Consider the following 21,667-nt stretch of genomic DNA (forward strand, 5'->3'; position numbering starts at 1 on the left):
ACCAACCCAGCTGACCGCGATAGCTGAAAGCAAGGCAGAGACCTGCAAGGATAACATTTACTTTTTATCTGTTGAGTGGAGGCCGTCATGACTTCTACCAGCGCAGCGTGTTTGCTAGACCTCTGACTTTGCAGCCAGACTGCAGAACTTTTGGAGCAGTCATCTGCCAGGTAGAGCACAGACAGGATGGAAGGGCGGGTCGGGGAGCGGTGCTGGGTTCCCGGCACTACTGTTCTGCTCCATACACACCCCCAGCGGGTTCCTTCCTGATCATCACCAACTATCTCTCATCTCCTTCTTGCAGCCAACTTCCACTTGGCTGCCTGCCAGATGAGGAATTTCATAAAGACGGATGTTTGTTCCGTCTATGTGGCTTGAAACAAAAGGGTACGAGGGAATGTAAAAATGTTTCCCCAAAACTTGTAAAAAATATCTGTAAGAGTGTGAGAAGTAATGAGAAAAATAAGACTTGCAATTTGCGTGGGTATTTCTTCTTAAGTAGTAAGTCATGTTTACTTTATGGCATTGTCCCCACAGAAATGCCACACAGCCACCTTCACACTTTGTTAGGACCATCTGCAGGAGCATGGGCCAGGGTGCCCGCGTCTGCTCAAATTCCCCGCTCTTCTGCACCTAATGATTTTTGGGGGGATCTCTCCTCCCCCGTGCTATTAACTGTCGAAAGGAGGGGCCACTTAGTAATTCTACACCTGTTTGAGTCCACGCCTATCAACTTGCTAAGCTTCCCAAACAAGTGCAGGGTAAAGCACGAGAACATCCGCATCTGGGGCTGAGGCAGCAGTGGCTGCTGCGGCTTGGGGTTAGGCTTTTTAGATTTTTGTTCAGAGTCTCGAATGTATCTCCTACAATGGCAGTTGATGACAGCAATTTATATTCCAGAACGAAGAACAAACTAAATTCGTCTCAAAATGATTATAAATCGTCAAGACGGAGTAGCCTGCCGCCTGAACTACTCATAGGAAATGACATTAGAGGGAGACTTCAAAGAAACTTGAAAAATTTGGAACCCATTCACCTGAGGCGCCCAAAAAAGAGACCGTCCATATTTCCAGGTAGGAATTGTTTAAGTTTATACCTGCCAGTAGGGAAAAAAAAGACTGTATTTCAGTTATTATGATCAGATGTGTTACATTTAAAATTAACTTGGGACATTTGAGAGCTTAAAGTCACCAGATAAACCTGTTTGAATGTAAAAAATAAAATGATTCCTCACTCTGAAAGAACCCCCATCTTCTTCCTTTTCTTTTCTTTGTTTATTGTAACATCTTTCAGGATTTATAAATAGGCGGCTATTTTATTACTTGTCAGTTGCAGCCGGATCAAGGAACTGCTTTGCTTGCAATCTGGAAGAATTCCATGCTGCATTTCACTTTCTGGCGTATTTTCTTTATTTTGCAAGATTAGTGGATTGTTGAGTGAAGCTGATGTTTGCGTGCACCAGAAATTAATACCATTAAATACTCAAATGCATGCTTCAAATTCCTGTCTTGCATCAGAGCCTAAAACCATTTGTAGTAAAGGGTTCAATTAAACAATGTGGATGGTGAGGTGCATTACAGCACAGAAGACTCACGGATTTCAGTCTGGATGAAGGGACTCTGATGTCTGCCTCAGGTATCCATGCCTGGATACTACAGATGTGTAGATCACTTGATGCCTGTGACAGTGACCCCAAACTGAGGTATCACTGGAGAGTGATCACTGGAGAGTCTGAATTATTTAGTCAACTTGATTTCAATGCTTATTTGCATTGGAATTTCCTGGAGAACCTAGAAATGGCCTTTTTTGTTGTGATTGATCTATTGGGAGTCTTTACAGAGGATAAATTAGACCCAACTGCCAAGGACCAACTCTGTGATGCTAGAAAACAAAACAAAACAAATAATAATTCAATCAGGTTTTAGTTCATAAAAATGGAATTGACTTCCTCTAACAGCCGAGTCATTATCCTGCTTTAGGAAGTAGCTAGGAGATGATTTAGAAGCACCGGGACTCAAGGCCACAAGCTGAAAATTACATTTCTTAAGGAAGCTGCTGTTTTCATGAATTTCTTCTCGGTTCAGTGGTGTGGCTCTGGTGTCAAACTCTGCTGCAGAAGAAGGTGAAGCCCAGACTAGAATGGGCCAGAAGGGTGAGTGTTGTAGCACAAAGGAAGGGATAATGTGAAAAATGCCATAAGGACCAGCACAGGGGTGTCTGATGTGTCTAGAAAAATAGCCACTTTCTGCCTGTTCTCTTTGATCTGAAGGCACCGAGGATCCCGGGCCGGCCTTGTTATCCTGAAGCGGACTCACAGGGAGCACTTTCTGTTGGGTTGGTTTGCTAGCACTTCTTCAGGAATGTTCTCCCAGACCTTTTCCTCACCTTCTGCCTTTTGTTCTCTTTGGTTTAACATCACCAGGATCCATTTATGTTAGGATGCACCCTGCCTTCCTCCGCCACCACCCGCGGTTACTTCGTGAAGGCCTCTGCTTCTTTCCAAACAGCCAGACCCCAGGGCCCCTCACCTCTTTCCACCATGATTCCCATTCATCTTCTCTTTCTATGAGGTCATCTCACTCTGGGCTGTGAGCTACAGCTGCAAAACTGTGGGAAGAGTGAGCTAAGAAGACTCTTAGCTTGGACTTCACACAGGTTATCCTTTCTGGGATCTTGAATTGTCATGATTAACAACAGGGTGGTGTTGTGAAAAGGGCACCGCATGGAGGGGAGCTGAGTTCTAGTCTAGACCGTGTCCCTCAGTGGTTCTGTGTTCTCTGAGCCACCCCCCTGACCCTATGGCCTTCAAGTACATTATTTGTGTCTGCCCCCCTTCCCTCTTTGGGGACCATGGCAGGAGATAGGCTCTTCTCTTCTTCCAGCATTTCACTCAGGGTCTTCAACTGACAGGTGAGAAAGTTACCTGGACAAAGTCTGGATAATACTGGCTACTTGATTTCTACATCCCTCTTTAATTAAACCACGACTTCATTGTCACACAGGTTGTCCTAACTTCTCTTTGCAATGGATAACTGCACATCCCACCAACACTCCTAAGCATCACCTGAAAACAGAAATGTACATGGATTGTGATGACTATTCCCCTCTACGGCTATGTAGCTGCACATCATGAGCTGATAAGATGTATGTGGGACCTGAGAGTCAGAGAAACTAAGATGCATCTCAGAATTAGCAACTGGCAAAACTAGGTCTCAGACCTGGGTATTTTGACTCCAGTGTTGAAGCTGTTTCTGCTCGAATATGCTGCACTCCGTTGTCAACTGTTGTTGCCATTTGTCTGATGGGATTCAAGACTAGAAGACATGTCAGCATGCCACTGTGCATTCACTCTGACCCTTATGAATGCACAGACGTACATACCCTCCATCTCAGGTCTCGTGTGCTCAGTCCTGTGCTGTAACTGTTGACCGATTGGTTGATCGGTTTATCCATTCATTCATAAACTATTTGTTTAGTTCTCGCCCTGTGTTAGGAATAGACCTTCAAGAATCTAACTGCATATCACCCTTCTCTTCTGTCACCCATCTTTCCTCTAAGGGCCTTCTCACACTGCAGAGAGTCATCCACCCAAGATGTAAGTCTGGTTGTTTCATTCCCTTGATTAGAATTCTTCAGTGGTTATCACTGTTCGTAGGATAAAGTCCAAACTCCTTCATGTGAAGTATAAGAGACTGCATAATCTGACCACAGCTTCCCTCCTCAGCTTCTCTCTTGGCATACCTACCTCTTGCATCTCAGCCAGCTCAGCCAACTTCCAACTGTCATGACCCATCATGTTTCCTCTTCTAGAATACCCTACCTGCATAGTTTCACCTAATTCCCACATTAGCTTTAGGTGTCAGCTTGACATCCCTTCTTCTAGGAAGTTTTCCTTCCCCCACCTGGGTTGGGTCCACTCTGTGTCCTTCTCCTCCTCATAACACCTGGACTTTTCCCTAGCACAACACGTATCACACCATATTGTAATTGTCTGTTTACTTGTCTGTATCTCCTACTAACCCATGAGCCATGGGCCATATCAGTCTCATTTACCATTGTATCCCTAGTACCTGTCACAATGCCTGACACATACTATGTGCTCAATAAATATTTATTCAATTGATTCAAAATGCACTGCACTGAATTAACTCTTGGCATACCTTGTTTTCTCTGTCTTCTTCCAGACTCTCTTCATGCCATTCTCCCTTACCTCCCAGCACATACACACACACACACACACACACACACACACACACACACACACACACACACACACGCGCGCGCATGCGCTCACACACTCTTACATTCCAGTTATGCCCTGTATTTCATTCTCCACCTGGGCTTCAAGGTCCAGTTAAAATCTTCTATCTTCATCTTCTGCAATCACCTGCCTTTCTTCCTCTGACCGCTTTGAGTTCTCTGTTATGCTTACCACTTTCTTGACCTCAGTACTGCATAACTGCTGTGAAAAAAAAAAAAAAAAAAGAATACTTCCTGGCATTGTGTTCAGTTGTCTTAGGTTGTGAATGGGTTCAGTGGTCACTTTGTCACTTTGTGGCAACTGTTAAATTTTTGTTTGGATACAAACTCTTGGAAAACAGGGACTGTATCTTATAAGCCCTTGCATGACCCACTTGTCCAGGAGAGGGAATTGCACATAGTAGGTGTTCAGTCAACATCTGGTGGTTAATTAACTACTTTGCCATGAAGCTGCATCCATTCTGTAAGGCCTGAGTCTAGCTCCAGGAAAGCACTAGTTGGCAGATAGAGACTGTCACAGGGGAAGGTCTTTATACTGCCTTTCATCATTTTAAGAACTCCTGGTGGGGGAAAAATGCAGGTGTCTCTTGTCTCGGTGTGTAATTCATTCATTGAAACATGTGTGAGGACTCTGCTCAACACCACGAACTATTCTAGACCTTGGGGAGATAGCAGAAAATACTAGTTTCTGGTCTAGGCAGATGGGAAAGAATTTTCCTAGCTGGGTGCCTTGCATGTTGCACAGCTCAGTAAATGACTCTTGAATAAAGGGACTCAAAGCACTGAATCTTTAAAGGAAAACAATACACTTAAAAATCATATTTACACACAAACATTAAGTACTAACCATTTTTGCCCTTAAAGGAGCCTCAGCAATAGAATGCTAGCTCAAGCTGAAGTTCTGCAATTTCACCGGGGTCTGCCCAGACCCAGTGTCAAGAGTGTGTGTCTCTAGCAAGCCCCAGCCTGGTCTCCCCCTCCTCCTGCAAGAACTCCAGCGGCTCTATAGCAGTGGGCTTCAGCTCAGTGAAAGAAAGGGGAGAGAGACAGAAGTGGTCCTAACATATAGCATACACACAAGCATGTCAAATTAAAATGAGCATCTGCGTCTACACCTGGAAGCCAGTGGGGCCCAGGTGCCAGGTGTAATGGGCTGTTCCCTCAGCATTCTTAAGCAAACAAGTTGGTCTGTATAATCAGCTAGTTCTTAAAATATCTTACTGATTTTTACAATCATCCGCTGTGAAAAGCAAGTGCTCATCTGCTTGGAGGAAACAGGCAGTTCCACGAACTTCCGTGTTGCTTAGTCAGAGGACAAGCGTGGTGAGCACTACTCACAGCCAGAGGAGTAGGGGACTCTGGCCAGCATTCACAAGGCAGATACAAATCTTGAGTCTCATTTTTAGCTCAATTCCATTCAAAAGGCATGTATTTTTTTTTTTAAATCCACAATTTAAAAAAAAAAGAAGTCATTCAAAATCATAGTAGTTTTATAATCAGAGATTTTGAACATTTCTAAAGGAAAACCGCTTTTCTCATTTCCTTGACATGCGTAGGTTTCTATTGGAAACACAAGGTAGCCATTAGAACGATGGCACGGGGATGTGTTCCGGCCTCCCTTCGGGCGGCCAGAAGGAGACTGTGGGGATGGGCATTTTGATTCGGGTCCCCTACTTATCACAGGCACGGTAAAAGACACTGTCAGTAAGCATGCCTCCTCAAGTATTGTGTTCTCTGTTAGAGTTCTGTCCCTCCGGAACCCTGCTGAATAGTACTAGCATTTGGTGACATTTCAGCAGGGCCTCCAAGGGAGGGGGCTTCTTAGAGATGTGCTATAAAAAAACTGCATCCTGGGATCGTGTTCTGTTGTCGTCGGCTGTGAATAGGTTCAGTGGCTCTGCTTGGTAAGGACAGGAAGCATACTTCATACACTCCAGTATTCCCCATGACACCCACCAGCACGCGTTGCGTATTAAGTGTGTAAGAGGTGGTGAAATAGTCCAGCGAGGTGGAAGACGTGTGATAATAAATGTGTCCCGACCCCCCTGTGGGCTGCACCCCAGCCCACCTGGTCCTGTAACTTCCTCTAGAAGCTCCTACCAGAGCAGAGTGTGCTCAGGGCCCAAAGCAGAGGGAGTCTCAAAAGCAAGAGTTTGGGGGCACCTGGGTGGCTCAGTCGGTGGGGCATCTACCTTTGGCTGGGCTCATGATCTCAGGGTCCTGGGATCGAATCCCGGGTAGGGTTCCCTGCTCAGAGGGGAGCCTGCTTCTCCCTTTGCTCCTCTCCCTCTGATACCTTCCTCGCTCATGCTCTCTCTGTCTCTCTAATGGATGACTAAAATCTTTAAAAAAAAGAAAGCAAGAGTTGGAACTTCTATTTTAGTCAAAGAATTTCACAAAGTAAACATCTGCCTCACAGCTGGGTTCAAGTTCGGATCCTCCCCCTTGCTAAATGAGTGAAGTCACTTGATCTCTCAGAACTTATTTCCTTCTTTGAAATGGAAATGAAAACACCAGTTTCACAGGTTGCATTAAACTCCAGTGAGATAAGGCATGACTATAAAATGATACACAATTGCAATTGCCGGTAGGCTCTTATTCTTTGGTGGTAGTAAAAGTATGGTTCTTCATAATTAGTGCTTTTCCTGTTACTAAGTGGGTAGTAGGGTATGATTGTAACACTTTTGCAAATCTTCATGGTTGGCAAGTTCTCCAGAGTTGTTAATCAGACCCTCTGCTAAGGTAAATCCTATATAATGAGACACTAGTAAAAGACCCATTAATTTTACATTTTTCATAAAAACAGGAGGATATGGAAACTCTTCTTTGTGATTCAACATCCATGTATTTTCTTACCAGCAATCATTAAACTTGAATGTACTGTCATGTAAAGGCTCTGAAAATTGTTTGAGATTAGAAACATCAATGTCTGGGTTTTACAAACTTACTTGTAGCCCTGTGGTGTTTAATATTTTTTCCTAATTTTGCCAGTGTAAGGCCTTGCTTTTGGAAACTCAGCCCCTAAGCTCTTTTATGAACTAAAATTTGGAATAGGAAGGTAATTGGTGTGCACTTGTGATTTTAAAAAATTGCTTCTATATAAGATTGTAAATGAATTCACGACTTGAAATTAATCTTTTTAAATATTAGATTTAGACTTCAAAAATTTTTGAATGTCAGCATTTAACATTTTGACTTAAAGTATTTAACAATATTTATGGCATTTCTTACTAAAAACTACTGGTGCAACAAAAACAGGTAGCCTGTTTACCTAAATAATCAAATTTATTTATTGGATAAGTTATTCCAGGGGATGAAGTTTTATTCTTGTTTTCCTTTGTTATATTTTCTAGAAAGAAACAAAACAGAAACCTCTAATGAGTTTATGAGTAGTAAACCAGTTACTTTTAAGGAAAACAAAAATGCTGATGCTGTAATATTTATATGTGTGATTTATAAGCAAGGGGAAATATGTTTTACCTTTATGCAGGGACCGATAGGGCACTCGGCATAAGGAGAAGGCATTAGATTTATACTGCCACGTCAGGCTTTTCTCCCTGTCGTAAAAAAGAATAAAAAATAAAAATACAGGTTTCTGAATTCAGGATTTACTATATAAGTATATGGAAAAGTGGCTTAAACACTTCTGTTCTAAAAACAGTTCCTTTCCATTTGTTGATCTACAGCAAATGTGTAACTTTGCAGATTTAAGAGTTCCCATACACTTCCCCCCCATTTTTGAATAATGCTCTAAATATGCATTCACATCTAGACTAATGAAAAGATTACAAATGCTTACATCCATGTAAGTTGGTGTTGACTCAATATACTTCAGTGGTGATTTTTAAGCATTTTTATCTGTTTGCATAAATAACGTATTTTGTGTTTGTTTTTTGTTTTGTTTTGTTTTTCCTGTAAATGACTTTTTTTTATTATGTTCAGTTAGCCACCGTATAGTACATCATTAGTTTTTGATGTGGTGTTCGATGATTCATTAGCTGCATATAACACCCAGTGCTGATCACAACACGTGCCCTCCTTAATACCCATTACCTTGTTTTGATGAGCACTTTATCTGAAACTAATGATATACTATTTGTTGGCTAATTGAATTTAAATTTAAGAATAAATAAACAAACAAACAAATAAATAAATAAATAAGGTACTTTCAACAACTATTTAGGGTGGAAATGGCCCACCAGGTAGTCAGTTACATGAGAAACCACCACACCCCCACATGCTTTTGCTCCAAATACTTTGGGACTATCTAACTATCATAAGTATGTTTGCCTTCAAAATTTAATTAGGATACCTCCTGGTTTTCTTTAAGATCTAGAAGGATATAGATTTGGGAGTAGGGGGTTACAAAATGAGATGAAATAGGTCATTATTTCCTGGTGGTGTGCTCATACAAACTCTCATGACAAGATGGCCTGCGTATTTTTCACTCATGATTTTAAAACCTTTCCATACCAAATGGGTCATGAGTTTAACTTTTTTTGTGTGCTGAGCAGCTGATTGTCAGATGTACCTCTGAACATCCTGGAAACATCAGAGGTCCATCCAAATGGACCTCTGAATGTCCCAGCATCCAGATCCCAGAGACAGGAGGGCTGCGAAGGTGGTCATGAGATCAGATTCACCGATAGTGCATTTTTTTTTTTTAAGATTTTATTTATTTGAGAGAGAGAGAATGAGAGATAGAGAGCACGAGAGGGAAGAGGGTCAGAGGGAGAAACAGACTCCCTGCCGAGGAGGGAGCCCGATGTGGGACTCGATCCCGGGACTCCAGGATCATGACCTGAGCTGAAGGCAGTCGCTTAACCAACTGAGCCACCCAGGCGCCCCTGATAGTGCATCTTCACTATCAAATGCCACACTTCTTTCCCCACCCTGACACTTAAGAAAGACTAAAGTCATCTTAATGGATAATCAATGCTAGATGGCATTTTTGAGTAATTATGGGCAAGAAAGACACAATTTCAAGAAACGTTCCTTAAGTATTGCAGTAGTGCTCAAGGGTCACTGGAAAATATACATGAGAAAGACTACAACATCTGTTCAACAAAAATCTAAACTCTCTTGCTAAGTGAATGTCTATTAGGTGCAGAACACTGTGCAAGGGGTGGATGATGGTTAAGACACTGATTTGTTCTCATATCTAATTTTTTGCTAAGAGAGCAGAGTGCATTAATTTGGGCACTCAAGCTTCTCCAGCAACCAATATTTAACCCTCTCTGTTGCCCCAGCTAATGGCCATACTGACACCACGTCATCTGGCACAGAACCCTAATTGGCGATGAAGCATCTCCCTACAGGATAGTCCCGGGGGACCTTAATTCTCCTCTTCCTCCTCCTCCTCAGAGTTTCTTTGCTGGGGCTTTGTTCCTTTTTGTAATTTGTGCCTTTTTTTCTGAGCTCTCTAAAAAAGAGCCAGGTGGGAAAGAGTCCTAAGGTGAAGATCTCTCCATGAGTCTCAACTCAGCAAGGCTTCCAGTCCTTTGAGGTATTTGGACTCCTGTATAACTAGAGGAATATTAACTTATCAATTTAGGGCAGAGTGGAGAGGTGCAGGCTACCCATCTCCAGGTCCTAATCTCTGCTCAGAATGATAGGATAAAACATTCTGCCACCTCTTGACCATTTTTTAAAATGGTAACAATGTGTAAGGGACTGAATGTTTGTGCCCCCTCCCTCAAATTCATATGTTGAAGCCATAATCCCCAGTTGATGGTATTTGGACATGAGGCTTTGGGAGGCAATTAAGCCATGAGAGTGGAACCTTTATGAACATGCTTAGTGCCCTTATAAGAAGAGATGCAAAAGAGATGATCACTCTCTGCCATGTGAGGACCCAGCAAGAAGGCAGCCATCTACAGGCCAGGAAGAAGGCCCTCACCAGACATCAAATCAGCCAGCACCTTGATCTTAGATTTCCAAGTCTCCAGAACTGTGAGAAATCAATGTTTGTTGTCTAAGCTACCCAGTCTATAGTAATTTGTTATACCAGCCTAAACTGGCTAAGCCTCAGTGCTTGTTAGAGGCAGCCAATTGGATGAATGAGAAACATTTAAGCCCTTAAGAATAAAAGCTTATAAACAATACAAGTAATATTATAAAATACACAGAAACATCCAATGAATAAAAAGTTAATGAATATCATACATGATACTTAATGCTGCACAGAAATTGCATTATTCAGAAAGAGGGTCAACTACACCTACTGTACTTATTTCCTTTCGTTATGGAATTATATGCATCTTCTCAAAAGAAATATTGCCAAATATAATTACTTTTTAAAAAATTTTTATTGTTATGTTAATCACCATACATTACATCATTAGTTTTTGATGTAGTGTTCCATGATTCATTGTTTGTGTATAACACCCAGTACTCCACGCAGAATGTGCCCTCTTTAATACCCATCACCAGGCTAACACATCCCCCCACCCCCCTCCACTCTAGAACCCTCAGTTTGTTTTTCAGAGTCCATTGTCTCTCATGGTTCGTCTCCCCCTCCGACTTACTCCCCTTCATTCTTCCCCTCCTGCTATCTTCTTCTTCTTTTTCTTTTTTCTTAACATATGTTGCATTATTTGTTTCAGAAGTATAGATCTGTGATTCAACAGTCTCACACACTTCACAGCGCTCACTATAGCACATACCCTACCCAATGTCTATCACCCAGCCACCCCATCCCTCCCACCCCCCACCACTCCAGCAACCCTCAGTTTGTTTCCTGAGATTAAGAATTCCTCATATCAGTGAGGTCATATGATACATATCTTTCTCTGATTGACTTATGTCACTCAGCATAACACCCTCCAGTTCCATCCACGTCGTTGCAAATGGCAAGATCTCATTCCTTTTGATGGCTGCATAATATTCCCTTGTGTATATACACCACTTCTTCTTTATCCATTCATCTGTCGATGGACATCTTGGCTCTTTCCACAGTTTGGCTATTGTGGACATTGCTGCTATAAACATTGGGGTGCACGTACCCCCTCGGATCCCTACATTTGTATCTTTGTGGTAAATACCCAGTAGTGCAATTGCTGGATCGAATGGTAGCTCTATTTTCAACTGTTTGAGGAACCTCCATACTGTTTTCCAGAGTGGTTACACCAGCTTGCATTCCCACCAACAGTGTAGGAGGGTTCCCCTTTCTCCGCATCCCCGCCAACATCTGTCGTTTCCTGACTTGTTAATTTTACCTATTCTGACTGGTGTGAGGTGGTATCTCATTGAGGTTTTGATTTGGATTTCCCTGATGCTGAGCGATCTTGAGCACTTTTTCATGTGTCTGTTGGCCATTTGGATGTCTTCTTTGGAAAAATGTCTGTTCATGTCTTCTGCCCATTTCTTGATTGGATTATTTGTTCTTTGGGTGTTGAGTTTGATAAGTTATTTATAGATTTTGGATACTAGCCCTTTATCTGATATGTCATTTGCAAATATCTTCTCCCATTCTGTTGGTTGTCTTTTGGTTTTGTGGACTGTTTCTTTTGCTGTGCAAAAGCTTTTTATCTTGATGAAATCCCAATAGTTCATTTTTGCCCTTGCTTCCCTTGCCTTTGGCGATGTTTCTAGGAAGAAGTTGCTGTGGCTGAGGTTGAAGAGGTTGCTACCTGTGTTCTCCTTTACGATTTTGATGGACTCCTGTCTCACGTTTAGGTCTTTCAACCATTTTGAGTCTATTTTTGTGTGTGGTGTAAGGAAATGGTCCAGTTTCATTCTTCTGCATGTGGCTGTCCAATTTTCCCAACACCATTTGTTGAAGAGACAGTCTTTTTTCCATTGGACATTCTTTCCTGCTTTGTCAAAGATGAGTTGACCATGGAGTTGAGGGTCCATTTCTGGGCTCTCTATTCTGTTCCATTGATCTGTGTGTCTGTTTTTGTGCCAGTACCATACTGTCTTGATGATGACAGCTTTGTAATAGAGCTGGAAGTCCGGAATTGTGATGCCACCAGCTTTGCTTTTCTTTTTCAACATTCCTCTGGCTATTCGGGGTCTCTTCTGGTTCCATACAAATTTTAGGATTATTTGTTCCATTTCTTTGAAAAAAGTGGATGGTATTTTGATGGGAATTGCATTGAATGTGTAGATTGCTCTAGGTAGCATTGACATCTTCACAAAGTTTATTCTTCCAATCCATGAGCATGGAACGTTTTTCCATTTCTTTGTGTCTTCTTCAATTTCTTTCATGAGTATTTTATAGTTTTCTGAGTACAGATCCTTTGCCTCCTTGGTTAAATTTATTCCTAGGTATCTTATGGTTTTGGGTGCAATTGTAAATGGGATTGACTCCTTGATTTGTCTCTCTTCTGTCTTGTTGTTGGTGTATAGGAATGCCACTGATTTCTGTGCATTGATTTTATATCCTGCTACTTTACTGAATTCCTGTATGAGTTCTAGCAGTTTTGGGGTGGAGTCTTTTGGGTTTTCCACATACAGTATCATATCATCTGCAAAGAGTGAGAGTTTGACTTCCTCCTTGCCGATTTGGATGCCTTTGATTTCTTTTTGTTGTCTGCTGTGGCTAGGACTTCTAATATTATGTTGAATAGCAGTGGTGATAGTGGACATCCCTGCCGCATTCCTGACCTTAGGGGAAAAGCTTTCAGCTTTTCCCCATTGAGAATGATATTCGCTGTAGGTTTTTCATAGATGGCTTTTATGATATTGAGGTAGGTACCCTCTATCCCTATACTCTGAAGAGTTTTGATCAAGAAAGGATGCTGTACTTTGTCAAATGCTTTTTCTGCATCTACTGAGAGGATCATATAATTCTTGTTCTTTCTTTTGTTAATGTATTGTATCACGTTGATTGATTTGTGGATGTTGAACCAACCTTGCAGCCCAGGGATAAATCCCACTTGGTCATAGTGAATAATCCTTTTAATGTACTGTTGGATCCTATTGGCTAGTATTTTGGTGAGAATTTTTGCATCCATGTTCATCAAGGATATTGGTCTGTAATTCTCCTTTTTGATGGGGTCTTTGTCTGGTTTTGGGATCAAGGTAATGCTGGCCTCATAAAATGAGTTTGGAAGTTTTCCTTCCATTTCTATTTTTTGGAACAGTTTCAGGAGAATAGGTATTAATTCTTCTTTAAATGTCTGATAGAATTCCCCTGGGAAGCCATCTGGCCCTGGGCTTTTGTTTGTTGGGAGATTTTTGATGACTGCTTCAATTTCCTTAGTGGTTATAGGTTTGTTCAGGTTTTCTATTTTTCCTGGTTCAATTTTGGTAGTTGATACATCTCTAGGAATGCACCGATTTCTTCCAGGTTATCTAATTTCCTGGCATAGAGTTGCTCATAATATGTTCTTATAATTGTTTGTATTTCTTTGGTGTTGGTTGTGATCTCTCCTCTTTCATTCATGATTTCATTGATTTGGGTCCTTTCTCTTTTCTTTTTGATACGTCTGGCCAGGGGTTTATCAATCTTGTTAATTCTTTCAAAGAACCAGCTCCTAGTTTTGTTGATCTGTTCTACTGTTCTTTTGGTTTCAATTTCATTGATTTCTGCTCTGATCTTTATTATTTCTCTTCTCCTGCTGGGTTTAGGCTTTATTTGCTGTTTTTTCTCCAGCTCCTTTAGGTATAGGGTTAGGTTGTGTATTTGAGACCTTTCTTGTTTCTTGAGAAAGGCTTGTATTGCTATATACTTTCCTCTCAGGACAGCCTTTGCTGTATCCCAAAGATTTTGAACAGTTGTGTTTTCATTTTCATTGGTTTCCATGAATTTTTTTAATTCTTCTTTAATTTCCTGGTTGACCCATTCATTCTTTAGTAGGATGCTCTTTAGCCTCCATGTATTTGAGTTCTTTCCGACTTTCCTCTTGTGATTGAGTTCTAGTTTCAAAGCATTGTGGTCTGAAAATATGCAGGGAATAATCCCAATCTTTTGGTACTGGTTGAGACCTGATTTGTGAGCTAGGATGTGATCAATTCTGGAGAATGTTCCATGGGCACTAGAGAAGAATGTGTATTCTGTTGCTTTGGGATGGAACGTTCTGAATATGTCTGTGAAGTCCATTTGGTCCAGTGTGTCATTTAAAGTCTTTATTTCCTTGTTGATCTTTTGCTTAGATGATCTGTCCATTTCAGTCAGGGGGGTGTTAAAGTCCCCCACTATTATTGGATTGTTGTCAATGTGTTTCTTTGCTTTTGTTATTAATTGCCTTATATAATTGGCTGCTCACATGTTAGGGGCATAGATATTTACAATTGTTAGATCTTCTTGTTGGATAGACCCTTTAAGTAGGATATAGTGTCCTTCTTCATCTCTTATTACAATCTTTGTTTTAAAATCTAATTTGTCTGATCTAAGGATTGCCACCCCAGCTTTCTTTTGGTGTCCATTAGCAGGGTAAATGGTTTTCCACCTCTTCACTTTCAATCTGGGGGTGTCTTTGGGTCTAAAATGAGTCTCTTGCAGACAGCATATCGATGGGTCTTGTTTTTTAATCCAATCTGATAGCCTGTGTCTTTTGATTGGGGCATTTAGCCCATTTACATTCAGGGTAACTATTGAAAGATATGAATTTAGTGCCATTGTATTGCCTGTAAGGTGACTGTTACTGTATATTGTCTGTGTTCCTTTCTGATCTATGCTGCTTTTAGGCTCTCTCTTTGCTTAAAGGACCCCTTTCAATATTTCTTGTAGGACTGGTTTCGTGTTTGCAAATTCCTTTAGTTTTTGTTTGTCCTGGAAGCTTTTTAGCTCTCCTTCTGTTTTCAATGACAGCCTAGCTGGATATAGTATTCTTGGCTGCATATTTTTCTCGTTTAGTGCTCTGAAGATATCATGCCAGTCCTTTCTGGCCTGCCAGGTCTCTGTGGATAGGTCTGTTGCCAATCTAATATTTCTACCATTGTAGGTTACATATCTTTTCTCCTGAGCTGCTTTCAGGATTTTCTCTTTGTCTCTGAGACTCGTAAGTTTTACTATTAGATGTCGGGGTGTTGACCTATTTTTATTGATTTTGAGAGGGGTTCTCTGTGCCTCCTGGATTTTGATGCCTGTTTCCTTCCTCACATTAGGGAAGTTCTCTGCTATTATTTGCTCCAATATACCTTCTGCCCCTCTCTCTCTTTCTTCTTCTTCTGGGATCCCAATTATTCTAATGTTGTTTCATCTTATGGTATCGCTTATCTCTCGAATTCTGCCCTCGTGATCCTGTAGTTGTTTATCTCTCTTTTTCTCAGCCTCTTTATTTTCCATCATTTGGTCTTCTATATCGCTGATTCTCTCTTCTGCCTCATTTATCCTAGCAGTTAGTGTCCCCATTTTTGATTGCACCTCATTAATAGCCATTTTGATTTGACTTGGTTAGATTTTAGTTCTTTTATTTCTCCAGAAAGGGTTTCTCTAATAACTTCCATGCTTTTTTCAAGCCCAGCTAGTATCTTTAAAGTCATGATTCTGAACTCTAGGTCGGACATCGTACTAATGTCCATATTGAGTAGGTCCCTGGCTGATGGTACTACCTCTTGTTCTTTTTGCTGAGGTGATTTTTTTCATCTTGTCATTTTGTCCAGAGGAGAATAGATGAATGAGAGAACAAAATGCTAACAGGTTAACAACGTCCCCAGCAAATATACTCTATACAAATCAGAAAAGACCTGAAACCAGGAGAAAAGAAAGGGAAAGAAAGAAAAAAGAAAGAGAGAAAAAAAAGAAAAAGATAAAAACAAAAACAGAACAATACAGAAAAACAAAATATGATCAAATATGATCAGGCTAATGCATAGATCAGTGTCACACACTAGATTTTGAGCGTAGTTTCGTCTGTTAGAAAAAAGTGCCTCCTAAAATTTTAAAGGAAGAGACTTATATATGTACAAAATAAGGGTTGATACAATGAAGGGATGGAAGGTGACTGTAAAGATGAAAATTATAAAAGATTTTATAAAAGGAATTGATAAGATAAGAAGTGGTTTGAAAAAAGATGATTTAAAAAAAAAGAAAAAGAAAAAAAAAAGGGAGAGACTGTGATCAGGCAGGAGACTAGAACAAAGCCATACACTGGTGATTTAGGGTACGTTTTGATCTGTTAGAAGAAGCTGTATCTCAAAATTTTAAAGAGAGAACAACTTATATATTATACCAAAAATAAGGGTAACTACTATGAAGGGATAAAATATGACTTTAAAAATGAAAAATAAAAAATGTTTTTTTAAAAAAGGGATTGATAAGATGTTGGTTGAAAAAGGGAAAAAGAAAAATTCAAAAAAAAAAAACAGTTAAAAAAATTAACTTTGAAAAACTAATGAATCATGGTAAAAAGCCATGAATTCTATAAGCAGTATTCCACTAGCGCTGGAGTTCTCCCGTTCTCCTTGATCCGTAAACTTGGTCTTGGCTTGCTGGCTGTTCGTGCTGATCTTCTGGGGGAGGGTCCTGTTGCCGTGGTTCCCAAATGTCTTTGCCAGAGGTAGAATTGCCCCGCCCTTGTCGGTCCCGGCTAAACAAGCTGCTGGGGTTTGCTCTCAGAATCTTTTGTTCCCTGCAAGCTCTCAGCACAGCTTTGGAGGACCAGGGTGAAAATGGTGGCCTCCCAATCTCCAACCAGAGGAGCCGAGAACTCGGGGTCCCGCTCCTCAGTGCGCCCACAGAGAAAAGCAGTCACTCCCATCTCCCCGGTCTGCGGCCGCACTCCGTGCTCACCCGGCCTGTGACCGAGCGTTTCTATCTCTGGCACCCGACCCCGTGTGGAGTCTCCAAACCCAGCAGATCCCTGCGGTGTGCTCCCGCACCGCTCCTCTAGGGGGAGGAAGGAGAGTCTCCCCAGCTCTGCCACTTGTTGGGTCCCTGCTGGAGGAGCAGTGGCCCGACTGGGCCGCGGATCACGGTTTATGGCCACCCCGAGCTGAGAGCCCGCGCCTCGGCTCTGTCTCTGCAGCTGCTTCCCTGCTCCAATACCTGGGAGCTCTGCCGCACTCAGGCACCCCCGGTCTTTCTGTGACCCCGAGGGTCCTGAGACCACACTGTCCTGCGAGGGTTCCACCCCCCACTTAGCCACTGCAGCGACGTCCCTCAGCGGAACCGACTTCTAAGAGTTCTGATTTTGTGCTCCGTGGCTCTATCACTTGCCAGAAGCGGCCCATGGAGGCCCCCTCCCCCGCGGTCTATGCTCCCGAATATCGCCTCGGATTCACTTCTCCGCACGTCCTACCTTCCAGTAAGTGGTCGCGTCTCTGTTCAGAGTTGTTGCTACTCTTCTTTGATCTCCTGTTGAGTTCCTAGGTGTTCAGAATGGTTTGATCCCTATTCAGCTGAATTCCTGAGACCAGAGAAATCCAGGTCTCCTACTCCTCTGCCATCTTGCTCCGCCCCCCCAAATTACTTTTAATAAAGATGTCACAAACTACTATCTAATTACTTAAATAGAAGGCAATTTATTTTTGGAAAATTGTAAACATCCCTAAGTTATGGTCTTGCATTGGCCTTAATTTCTGCTAAATTAGGGCTTTGTCATTTCAGATATACCCATACTGTTCAGTCAGTCCTTCTTCAACAAAAATTAGGGGCCTAAAATCTGTATGCTTCACCAAGCTTAACTAATATCTATAATGATAGAAGCCATTTTATTGGCAATAAATCGGCTTCTGATTCCTACACCAAACACTCCCACGCACACAAACATGGATGGGCAGGAAGAAAGGAAGTGGTCCGGGATGATATTTTTCATAAACAACCTAAAATGAAAACACAAAGTCTGCATCAAGGCAGGGATGGTAGTGGGGGACGGAGATGCAGAAGAAATCCATCAGGAATTTGTCTAACGTGCTCAGCAGAGGGCACTTAAAAAGAAAAAAAAAAGGTGAAAAGAAAATAATGTGACATCCACATATACAGTCACTTCCCACAGCAGGGAATATGTGAGGTGGTTTTTATTTTGAAAATATCCCCGCTATGGACAGGGCAAGATGACTTGCAGGTATGAAACTGGGTTTGGTGTTGCCTCTGGGGAGTGGGGAAGCTCCCTAGATGTTACCTACATGCTTATAAGGAAGAGTAACAGGAGCATCATCATTGTTTATTTGGTAAGTAATGGTTCCCTCTTTAGAAGGGTTTTCTTAAAGTTTCCAAACACTGAACATAGTGATGAGTTAACACAGGGAATCAGGTGAGCTAGGGAGAATGAACTTTTCTGTTTCATCCTTTCCACCAAACAACAGCAAAGGATTATAAGCCAACAACCCAACCACTGCCTCTGGGGGATTTATGGGGATCAGTGGGGGGAGAAGGTGGAGGAGGAAGAGAGAGAAAGAAGCCCCCAAAGAGTTGATTGGCTTCTCCTTATTGTCACTCTCCTCCTTGAAAGGCTCCCTAGCTCAGTATGTACACTATAGCTTAAAAAAAACAATATTAGGAGCACCTGGGTGGCTCAGTTGGTTAAGCAACTGCCTTTGGCTCAGGTCATGATCCCAGAGTCCCAGGATCAAGTGCTGCATTGGGCTCCCTGCTCAGCAGGGAGTCTGCTTCTCCCTCTGACCCTACTCCCTTTTGTGCTCTCTCTCTTTCACTTTCTCTCTCTCTCTCAAATAAATAAAATAAAGTCTTTAAAAAATAAAAACAATATTAGGATCTAGCTTAATTGTTTTTGGGCAGCAAAGATACAAATTACTAATATATGAAATTTTGATTTCGGACAGAAGTATAGCATTGCATGTTGCTTTCATTATATTTGAAATACAATATGTACTTCAATCAAAAAAAGGAAATACATTCTGTAGGAGGAGGTGAAAAATCTACTCAAATATCCACTATATTCTTTTAGTAAATAGAGTGGTATAGTTTTGGTTTTGCTTCTTTAGAGTGTAAACTTTTAAGAAGAAGTTGTGCATAAAGTACAGATTAATCAGCCAACTGGGATTCTGCCCTTACCCAAGAATGTGTGTAGGCCCCTAATTTCTCATACTCTGCAGTTATAATCTTAAGGTACCATATTGATGCATGCTACTCATTCCTGAATGAGTGGTGTGCAACAGCTGTTTAAATGTGGCATAATAAGCTATTGCATATTTTAGGAATTAAAATAAAAGTTATAAAATTTCTGGGCCCTTGGGTGGTGCCCAGATTTCAGCTCAGGTCATGATCTCAACATGGTGAGATTGAGCCCAGTGTCAGGGCTCGGAGCTAGGCATGGAGCCTACTTAAGATTCTCTCTCCCTCCCTCCCCTCTGCCCCGACCCCGTCCCTCCATACTCAGCTCATGCACACACTCCTTCTCTCTCTCTTAAAAAAAAAAAAAAATGTATAAAATTTGAAATCAATGAATCTCATTCAAAGTGCCAAACACCCCTCCAATCAACTTTTAAGGAATGTAATTAGGTGCGAAGCATATCTCACTTGCAAAAATTTTTATTTCATTATTGGGAAAATAGGGAGATGTGTGCCGATTTTTAAGTCCTAGGAGTTCATCAATCCTAGATCTTGCTCACTCTGGACATCAGTGAGCTATTTCAGTTTGTCATCGTTGTTTTAACCAGTGATAGGGCATCTTGAAAACCTATGGCATTTCCTCAAAAGTTTAATTCTCTCCTAATTATTAACCTACTGATATGCCATTGAGTCCAGGGGGTTCACTATTTTTTCAGAGCTCAGACTAAAAAGTGCTTGGTAGTTGTGCTGTTGAAGAACCTAGACAAGAAAATAGCTCATTTGGTAGTTAGCACAGTAGAGAATTGGAGAATCATCGAATTTTGGACCTGAAGGAAGTCTTAGAATCTAATTCATTGCACTCATTTCACAGATGAAGAAATAACAGACCTACACAGACAGCTTACATTGGTGGTCTCCTGCTTCCCAGTCTAATCTTCCTGATATCACCAAAGAAACCTAGATGAAGAACCTCTGGGGTCATTTTTTATGAACAGAAAGAGTGAGGAGAAAATGACACAACTTTCCTTTCCGCAGGGTCCTAGAGGCAAGCAATTCATGCACCAATCTGCTTATTCACCCTCCGCGTGTCCACCATTTTGTACACTGTGGTGGCCAGGAGTGGTGGACAGGTGAGGTTGAAAGTTTTAAAAAGTACATGTCACTCAGAGTTGGTAAGACTCAACTGGGCTGGGTGGGGGTGAGTCTAATCTCATGCATGGCATCAAGATCTCAGCAGGTTTATTTTTTATTCTGTCTTCCAGAGATTAAAAAAGTCTCTTTCATTGACAAACACAATCAAGTGAGAGAGAAGAAATTTCAATATAAGGTAACTTTAGTTCAAGGAGGCACACAGGAGGGGCGCCTGGGTGGCTCAGTCAGTTAAGCGTCTGCCTTTAGCTCAGGTCATGATCCCAGGGTCCTGAGATCAAACCCCACATTGGGCTCCCTGCTCAGTGAGGAGTCTGCTTCTCCCTCTCCCTGCCCCCCACCCTCGGTCATGCTCTCTCTCTGTCAAATAAATAAAATCTTAAAAAAAAAAAAAAAAAGGCACACAGGAAACGTGATCCTCCTTGGGGGGGAAACCTAGACCCTATATAAATATTTCCTTTTTGGGGGAGAGGATCAGGGATATGTTCCTTTTGAAAGGGAAAGGTCTCCTGAATTTCCATTGCTCTGATGGACTGAGATTTGCTACTATTCCCTTATGACACTGAGGAAACTGAGGCATATGGAATTTCAATATTCATTCAGCACAAGTGACTTTGATTTAATCTTAGATGCTCCCGTTCTTTAAAAGCTTTTTCAGCTACCCGTGCCACATTAGATTTTTTTCAATGCTTACTCTATCAGTATTCTTCATCCTCTAGTCATCTTGGTGGCTCTTTTCCCCTTTTCTTCTTCCCTCTGTCCTTTCAAATTCCTTTCTACCACCATGTCCCCAGAATTTTATCCTCTCCTCCTTCTGTTATATAGAGCAATTCTGATCTTTCCAGCTCTTATCCCTAAGCTCTTCTTCAGGCCTACATTGCATATCCAAAACCAATCAAGATGCTTGTCAAAATCCAAGGGCCCTCTGAGACTACTTCCTTTAAGCCCATGGTCAGCATAGAAGTACATGAGAACCATCTGCAAATCTTATTAAAATTAAATTCAAATGCTGGCTCATCAGTTTGGGATTGGCCTAGGAACACTTATTTTAATAGTCATGATTTGATTCTGATAGATCTTTAGCTCATTCTTCAAGAAACTCTGTAGTTTAATAAGATTCATCCCCCAGAGGAGGCAGTTGGATAGATAGTAGGGGTTTTTACAGAGAGTATTTTTATTCTGAAAAAAAGGCCTGGGAAAACCCCACTGTGATTAAACATCTCCCCATCATTCTATTGCTCAGCCTATCCTATGGTATAAACCAAAGATCACTCTTGTTAGAAGGTCTGTCAGTTAAAACTTTGGTAGACTCATTAGCAGGGGATAAGACTCATATTTCCTGTCTTAAGAGGATTT

General features: G+C 41.5%; 1 protein-coding gene across 2 annotated transcripts in view; it reads left to right on the forward strand.

Annotated features, from left to right (window-relative positions):
* Positions 1–868: 868 nt before the first annotated feature.
* FRY (FRY microtubule binding protein) overlaps positions 869–21,667 on the forward strand; it is a 348,142-nt gene continuing 327,343 nt past the window's right edge. For both annotated transcript variants that reach the window (XM_028104226.2, XM_088021790.1), the window contains exon 1: positions 869–1,073. In XM_028104226.2, the coding sequence (XP_027960027.2) occupies positions 869–1,073 (205 nt within the window). The remainder of the gene's footprint in view (positions 1,074–21,667) is intronic.

Source organism: Eumetopias jubatus, unplaced genomic scaffold (genome assembly GCF_037043125.1).
Source record: "Eumetopias jubatus isolate StellerSeaLion01/CBP00866 unplaced genomic scaffold, mEumJub1_p1.0 scaffold_3, whole genome shotgun sequence".
Taxonomy (NCBI): domain Eukaryota; kingdom Metazoa; phylum Chordata; class Mammalia; order Carnivora; family Otariidae; genus Eumetopias; species Eumetopias jubatus.